The sequence below is a fragment of the Teleopsis dalmanni genome, chromosome 2, assembly GCF_002237135.1.
Source record: "Teleopsis dalmanni isolate 2A chromosome 2, ASM223713v2, whole genome shotgun sequence".
Classification (NCBI taxonomy): Eukaryota; Metazoa; Arthropoda; class Insecta; order Diptera; family Diopsidae; genus Teleopsis; species Teleopsis dalmanni.
In genome coordinates, this window is record NC_051847.1 from 194,073,029 (window position 1) to 194,082,068 (window position 9,040).

Sequence of the window (9,040 nt, forward strand, 5' to 3'; positions counted from 1 at the left end):
TTCGCGCGCTGTATATTTTTCGATATTTTAAGTTTATGTAGTTTGGCAGCACTGTCCTTAATTACTATGCCAAAAATGAGCTCGATCTGTCAGACAGTTCGTTTACGGCAGCTGTTGAAACCAGTTCACCTCAGTAGTGCGTTGCGAAATGTCTTCGACGGTCGTACGACCGTCCTGGAAGGCTTTGTACCACTCATAAACTTGAGTTTTCGATAAAACTGATTCCCCATAAGCCTTTTGTAGCATTCGCAACGATTCTGCACACGAAATTTCGTTCGAAACACAAAATTTGATGCAAACTCTTTGTTCAATATTTTTTTCCATTGTTTTTTTCGCAACGCCCTACTGAGGTGAACTGGTTTCAACAGCTGCCGTAAACGAACTGTCTGACAGATCGCGCTCATTTTTGGCATAGTAATTAAGGACATTGCTGCCAAACTACATAAACTTAAAATATCGGAAAATATACAGCGCGCGAATTTTAAATGAGAATTTCCGAAAACTTTTCGGTCTTAATGTACTTAAAAAGAAGAAGTAGAAGAAGACTATGTTCGGACACATCTTAATTTCGCAAAAATCTTCATTTCGTCTTCGTTTCAGCGAAATTAAGTTGAAATTTTTTCCATACAAAAGTCAGTTTCAAAGTTAGAATGAAATAAAGGAAAATAGCCTTAATTTTATTGAAACGAAGCCTGAAATTAAGGGGAATTTCAAATGCAACTATGCAAAAGATAAACTTTCAGCAAAAGATAAGTTAAGATTTCGAAAAAGTGACATTTATTTCTAAAAAAAAGCTGTCTTTGAAAAAACCGAGAAAATATTTTCAAAGCAGTGCAAATTTTTAAATTTAAATATGTTGAAAAAAAAAACTATAAAAAAGAAAAAGGTGAACCCAGACGTCTTATTTCTTCCACACTAGGTTCTAAATCAACAAGAATGAGTAGTTACTTAAGATGCTGGTTTTTACTAATTTTCTTCAGTTCGGTCGTTGTTTTCATTTAAAAAATTGTAATAATATTCGCATCATGTGATTCTATTCATCAAATTCTTTCTTTCCTATTCATCGAATATGAGCTTTTAAAATGTTCAAATGCATTTTCTAAAACCCTTCTACATTTCGAAAGTGTGTAGTTATAATTTTTCTTAATTGGCAGTATATCAATATTATATGGATATGGTTTCATTAAAATTTGGGTTATCCTAAATTTCGAACCTACTACTATATAAACTGGAACATTCAACTTGCTTATGTTTCTTTTATTTTCCCTTAATAAATAGCAAGTGTTTAACATCTTTTTCAATTTGAATATTTCATACATACATATGTGAATCATACAGCTTCCAGGAGTTCCCACATTAATGTACATGAGACGAATAATGAATAATAATAATCCACACACCTAAAATCCGCTAAAGTTAATGAAGCTATTGAATGCTATTTCGCATTCGCAGATACAAATGGTGTTTGAACATGTAAATTTAAACAGAAAACCTATGATTTCCTTAATTTCGGGCAATATGAACGCTCAGGCACCATATTTGCCCGATCTGGACCCATGCGACTTTTTCCTGTTCCCGAAACTTAAATTGACCCTTCGTGGTAAGCGTTTTGAGTCGATTGAATCGGTAAAAGAGAATTCGCTGAAGGAACTAAAAGCCATACCCTCACGGGCCTACGAAAAGTCTATGGAAGATTGGGTTAAGCGTTGGCATATGTGTATCGCTTCAGAAGGAGCATATTTTGAAGAAGATAAAATAAATTTGGAATAAAATTTAAATTTGTGTTTCATTTACAAAATCCGAGTACTTTTTGAGCAGAAGGTATTATACATTATATTATAACAATATATAAGAGGTATTCAATCTCTCTTACAAGGTGCACGAAATGCACAGATTGCACGAGCATGCAATTAACAACAACAAAATACACGCACAAAGTTTCGTGCAATTGCTTGCAATCTTCCTATACTAAAACCTATAGGGGTATTTACTCTCTCTTGCAAACTCATTGCAAGGTGCACGAAATGCACAGATTGTACGAGCATGTAATTAACAACAACAAAATACACGCACAAAGTTTCGTGCGATTGCTTGCAATCTTCCTATACTAAAACCTATGTATATTTGCTTACAACAAAACAAAAATGGCAAAAATCAGCTGTTTTGACATATGTTGCTTCACATTGAAGCAACATAGGTTGCATTCTTGAATTTCGTGCACCTTACAATGAGTTTTCAAGACAGAGTGGATACCCCTATAGTGATATTTTTACTAAATGGTTTCACATTGAAAATTACTAATTCATATTTTATATATGAAAAAAACTTGTTTTTACGTCAATATTGATATTTATTTATACCCTTTATATATATTCATATTCAATTAACAACGTAAGCATTTACGTTTCATTTTAATAACATTAAGTTGAAACAGGATTGGCAGCTCTAAAATGTCATTCTTGATAATAAAAAACTTATTAGAATTAGAGGTAGATACGTGAATTTTAATTGTCTCTAAAATAGGTCTGTTCCAAGAGCTACTCATAGTAAAACATGAGTAAAATAGAAGTAAAATTTACACAAAAATACTTGAAAATTTGCTGGTGGAACGCGCTTGTGTATACACAGTGTTTACTCAAAGTTACTATGAGTAGCTCGTGGAACAGACCTAATATATAACATAAATTCATTTTATATTAGAGCGCAATAAGTGAAACATGTCTGATCCAAATGTTTCAAAGCAAGATGAGGCAACTCCTTCACAACCAAGTAAACAAACACACTACCCTGTACCAGTTATTGAGTCAAATAATCAAGCAGTAAGTGATATAGATGCGCCAGGGTATGGATTGGATGACGCTACCATATCGGATTATGAAGAAGCAGGCACGTATATCGGTGACATATATATACCACCGCCAATCCCGCCGCACTGTTCAATGGAAAGCACCGGAACAAGGCTCATTATAACAAAAATAATTAATAAAAATTTTAAATCATATTGGCAAAGTGTTAAATTGGGACCTTTTCATCATGTACGTAAATAATAACAATACTAAATTCGAGCGATGTTTATTTGTGATTAATGTAATTTTTTTTTTATATTCTAGGGATTTACTGCTATTATTGGTCCGAATGGTAGCGGTAAAAGCAACGTGATTGATTCGCTATTATTTGTATTCGGCTATCGCGCTAATAAAATGCGATGCAAAAAAGTTTCCACATTGCTTCATAATTCAGGAAATCATCCAAACACCTCTTCTTGTTCCGTTGCGGTGCACTTTCGCCAAATCGTGTATGTCAATGACGAAACGTGCAAAGAAATTCCTGGTACCGAAGTGATTATAGAGCGGGTAGCTTTTCGTAATAATTCTTCGTATTATACCATAAATGGACGACGTGTAAAATTTAAAGCGGTGGCAAAATTGTTAAAAACGCATCATATCGATTTGGATCATAATCGGTTTTTAATTCTACAGGTTAGTGTTATTATATATAATAGATAATTTAGTTATTATATTGAAAATATTCTTATACAAATATATTAGGGCGAAGTCGAATCGATAGCGATGATGAAAGCAAAAGGACAGAACGAAAATGAGACCGGTATGTTGGAGTACTTGGAAGACATTATAGGCACAAGTCGGTACAAGGAACCGCTTCAAAAAACTAACGAACGCATTGAACAGTTGACAGACAAGCGCACTGAAGAAAAGAATCGCTTAAAAATGTCTGAACGTGAAATGAATGATTTAAAACCGCTATATAATGAAGCCTTGAACTATTTAAGGCTGGAGAACGAAAATACATGTACTGAAAACCTGAAAATACAAAAGTACATTAGTGAAAAACGTAAAAAATTAGATGAATACACAAAGGAAGAAGAAGAGGTTTCTAACAAATTGATACAACATGATAGAAATTCTATGGATTTACAAGCGAAACGTAAAGAAAAAGAAGAACTGGAACGTAAAGAAATCATGTAAGCATCATTTTTTTTTTTTACTTTATAGTTTTGGAATTGTTGGAGAAGGAGAAACCGTAAACCATATAATTTGCATATTGAATTCATTATTTTTTATAATATATGTAATAGAATTTATTTACACAGATTAAATCCATCATATTGACAGTTATTTGTGAAATGGCTAGTCAAAACTATTGATATTCATATTATTGGCATATTAGGTCGTGTGCGAGTTAGGCTAAGTTGCGTTCTAAATGAGGGAAATTCTAAGTTGTGCCGATAATGTAGTGATGTGTCGATACGTGTTGATAAATGGCTAAATGTGTGCAGTGCAAAAAATCCCAAAAAATCTCCCATTTGGTTTAGCATCAACTTAGCCTAACTCGCACACGTCCTAAATGTGTTCATTCCAACACGTATTGCATAAGGGTTATCACCAATAACATTTTTAAGCTTAGATCTAATTTTTTTATTCGCACTACTTCTCATTCTCATGTACATTATGTTAGCATTTTTTTTTTATTATATCATCAGTCTCATCTGAAACAATTAGCTCTCATTGCTTCTACTCTTGAGCCAACAATAAATGCAAACCCTTAACAAACTAGACAAGTTCGTCTGCTGTTGTGATAAGCATTTACTGATAACTAGATTTTCCACTTATTGATGAAGTCATTTTAGTGCATTCCAGTAAAGATGCACAGTGACACATTGTGAAGCCGCTTTCAGCTATTTAATTTAGTATGTAATTTGTTGTTATAGTATATAATTTGATCTTAATAAAATAAGCACATCCACCGCTTACTACATTTAAATGCTGGATGTCTTATTCCATTTTCATACAATTCACGATCCTTTTTTTTCTAAATAAAAAAACAACCAATTATAATATCTTATAAGTGCTATTAGCAAATACTTCCTATTGCTGTCTATTGGAAATCATTAACCATCTGTTTGATTAATTTTCTAATTGTGTTCGTATTGATCAGGGAATTTGATGCTTTACAAAAGAAAAGAGAAGATTTAGTAAAGGATCTAGAAAGAGCAAGCAGTGATTTTACTAGAGTACAACATACTATGGCAGCAGTTAATAAACGTCGTGAAGAGAATAAAGTTTCGCTAGAGAAATGTGAAGCGAATTTGGAGGCTTTGAAGAAAGTGCCAGAGAAGAACGAAGCTGAAATCAAAGAATGTGAAACGAAAGTAGAGAAACTAACTAAACAGAAAGCAGAAGCTGATGAGGATTTACAAAAAAATCACATTCTTGTCGAAGAGCAAATGAAACCTCTGCGTGAAAAACGTACTAAACTCGTAACGGAACTTTTTGATTTTAAACAAATATTTGACAGTGCAAAGTCGGAACAAATACTGCTGGAGAAAGAATTAAACATCCTGAAACGTGATGAAACAGTAGAAGCAAACAAATATGCAACTCTTAAAACATCATATGATGTTTCTCTTAAAAGTTTGGAAACACAAAAAGAGAAGTTTGAAGAGATTCAGGCAAAACTGCCAGAAATAGCTCTATGTATCAAGGAAAAAAAACAGGAATTGGTGCAATTAAATCAAGATGCGAAGACCAAACGACAACAAGTCAACGTACTTAAGTCACAAGTAAGTAATTGATTACAACACCAATTAGTTTGTATGCTTATTAGGAATTGATTTTATACTCTTTTCGATCGATGAAAAGGTGACCAGTTTAAGAATGGCCCGTTACAACAATAAAGTTGTTGACTTTTTGATAAGAGAAAAACTTTCTGGCAAAATACCTGGTGTACTCGGACGTTTAGTATGTCTATATTATATTTTTAAATACCAATTTCTTTCAATGTGTATATTTAGGGCGATTTGGCCGGTATCGACTCAAAATATGATGTTGCGATTTCAACTGCTTGTGGTCGTTTGGATAATATCTTGGTGGAAGATGTTCGCACAGCACAGAAATGTATTGAAAGCTTGAGACAAGCTGGTGTTGGGCGAGCATCGTTTATTGCATTGGAGAAAATAAAACATTTCAGCAAATATTCTGGGCCTATAGAAACGTAAGTAAGCAAATTGATAAAACAAAGTGATTTTTTAATATGCTTCTTTAGTCCAGAAAACACACCACGACTTTATGATTTGCTTCGTGTCGAAGATGAACGTGTTTTGCCCGCATTTTACTTTGTCCTTCGTGATACACTCGTTGCAGATGATCTCGAAGTAGCGTCACGTATTGGTTTTGGTGCGCGTCGGTTTCGTGTTGTAACAGTCAGTGGCGATATAATCGAAACATCCGGTACTATGTCAGGTGGTGGTCGTTCAAAAATTCGTGGAAAAATGAGCTCCAAAGTGCAAACGAAAACCAAACCAGATTTCAACAGCTCAACCAGCGAAAAAGCTTTAGATGAAATGCAAGAGCAAGCCCAGAATCTTCTGTCTGAAATCAATTTTTTGCAAGAAAAACAAGGTCGTATTGAACGCGAACTGCTTCAACTACGAGCAAAGCGTGTACAATTTGAAAATGATGGCAAAAAACTATCAATATCAAATAAAAGTTTAGAAGAGCAATTACCAAGAGATTTTGAGCGATTAGAGATACAAAAGAAACATATGGATGCAACAAAATCCGACATGGTTAAAGTCAATGATTTAGAAAAACTAATAAATGAGAAGAAAAAGAGTGTGGAAAACGCTAAAGTTGACACCGATAAACTAGATAAAAAAATTGCAGCAACGAAAGCTGATATAGAGGAAATTCATAGCAATAAAATAAAATTCGTACAGGGAAAAATTAAAAATTTATCCAATCAGATAGATAAACTGTCCGAGAACATAACTAAGTTGAAGGATGAAGTCAGTTCTTCAGAGCGAAATATCCAGAAAACAGAGAAGGAGATTGAGAATTTAAATTCAATGATTGTGAAGTCCCAGGATGACATAACTGAGCTTGATGAACAACGCCAGAAGCACGATGATGAAACCGTAAAATTAACTAAACAATTAGAAGAGACAAAAGAAGCTTTAGTTAATACTAAATCTGGTGCCAGTGTTGTACGAAAACAGATAAAAGAAATTGAGGTCCTTGAAGAACAGCAAAAGTTGAAGCGTGTCGCAATTATAGAAAAACTTACCACAACAACTAATTGTATCAACGAAGTAAAATCACAAATACCGCATTGGGAGCAGAAGTTAAAAACGCTAAAACTAAATGAAATACCTGGAGATAAAAAGCCACAGGAACCCTTGAACACATACACGGAAGAAGAGTTAAACTCATACACAATACAAGATGTACAGTACAAGCAGAGTGTACAAGAGGAAATATTGCACAAAAAAAAACCAGACCTCTCATGCATCAATGAATACTATAAGGTAAGAGAGAAATATATACAACGTGAAAAAGTATTTGATGACTCTACAGCCAAAAGAAATGAAATGCGACAACTGTATGATGATGTACGTAAAAAGCGTTACAATGAATTTATGCATGGTTTTAGCATTATAACGAAAAACCTTAAGGAGATATATCAAATGTTAACGCAAGGCGGTAATGCAGAACTGGAATTCGTTGATTGGAACGATCCATTTACTGAAGGTGTTTCGTTTAGCGTTCGACCCCCAAAAAAGTCTTGGAAAAACATATCAAATTTATCAGGTGGTGAAAAAACGCTGTCTGCATTGGCTTTAGTTTTTGCTTTACATTACTTCAAGCCAGCACCAATTTATTTCATGGACGAAATTGATGCAGCGCTCGATTTCAAAAATGTATCTATTCTTGCGCATTACATTAAGGTAATTTCAAATTTAATATATTTATAAACATTAAAAAAATGAATACACTATATTATATATAATATAAGTATATTAGTATATATAAGTATATATAATATAAGTATATATAAGTATATCCACACTTTTTAAGAGAGTTACTTATTTTGAAATATGATTTTTAACCACAACAACCAGTGTAACATATAGTGTAACATAAATTTATTATTTACTTAAGTATATATATTAATATTTATAAAAGTTTTCTTAAATGTAAGTATCTTGGAAGATTTTGTTTCGTATATGAAGCACCGCATTTTTTTCTAGGTATGCTGATCAGTAGTGGGCATTTACACTCCCTAAACTACGTACAGCCTTTTTAACATGAATTACAGAGAAACTACAGATATTAGTCCTATGAACTGTTCTAGTTCAATTGAGAATAGAGTATAGTTAAGTGCTAAATAATTACTTTTCACGCATAAAAGCCATTTCACCTCCCCTTATGTCCCTAATATGTTTGCCCGCTTTAACTTGAGTCCAATTGATCATTTCACTCGTCCAATTGAAGTGGCTAAATTTGTCCACATAGATTCTGGTTAACTTCAATTAAAATCTCACTTATCCTTCAATTCATACATCCTTATAATACCCTTCCCTCTCACACTACCATTACTTATCCATAGTCCAACCCCTGTATATATGTTTGTGATTCTTTTTATGTTATCTGCTTTATAAATCTTTGCGAACTACAAGTGCCTAAGTGGCAAATTTTGTTGAGGTAGTACCTTAATTTACTCTACCGAATAAATAATTGTAACCGACGACCTGTTTAAAAAAACGTACTTTGTTTTAGAAATGGAAGCTAGCGACAGGCTAGCAATATTCTACGATTTAGAGGAGATATATTTTTAATGACAACGCCTCTTAACAAAGTTTTCATATATTTATATATACAATCAAACTTCCATAACTTGAAGTCCAATTTTGCAAAGAAAAGGTTCGACTTATGGAGACTTTGAGTTAGAGAATTTTAAATGACTCTTCTACTTCATTCTAGGAAGGCTGATGAACAATTACATCCACCAAACCCTCATCACTACTTTCCGCTGCGCTTAGAATTGGATTCAGTAATTTAGAGCTATAGTGCTCCATAATATCGTCATATGTAGGAAAGCTTGATGTACGAATTTCATTTTCAAGCTCAATATAATCGTTAAGAGTAGCATTGTAAGATATTTTATTTACTTTAAACCACGCTGCCAACGACTGGCATTTGGACGAAGAAAGAAAAAATTAAACATTTGGTTTGGCAAAAGG

The 9,040-nt window shown here is 33.4% G+C and overlaps 1 protein-coding gene across 1 annotated transcript in view; it reads left to right on the top strand.

Annotated features, from left to right (window-relative positions):
- The first annotated feature begins 2,679 nt into the window (after positions 1-2,679).
- LOC119676474 (structural maintenance of chromosomes protein 4-like) overlaps positions 2,680-9,040 on the top strand; it is a 16,114-nt gene continuing 9,753 nt past the window's right edge. The window contains exons 1-7 of the mRNA XM_038087713.1: positions 2,680-3,035; positions 3,111-3,479; positions 3,549-3,982; positions 4,957-5,581; positions 5,661-5,759; positions 5,813-6,012; positions 6,064-7,744. Of these exons, the coding sequence (XP_037943641.1) occupies positions 2,718-3,035; positions 3,111-3,479; positions 3,549-3,982; positions 4,957-5,581; positions 5,661-5,759; positions 5,813-6,012; positions 6,064-7,744 (3,726 nt within the window). The 5' untranslated portion in view covers positions 2,680-2,717. The remainder of the gene's footprint in view (positions 3,036-3,110; positions 3,480-3,548; positions 3,983-4,956; positions 5,582-5,660; positions 5,760-5,812; positions 6,013-6,063; positions 7,745-9,040) is intronic.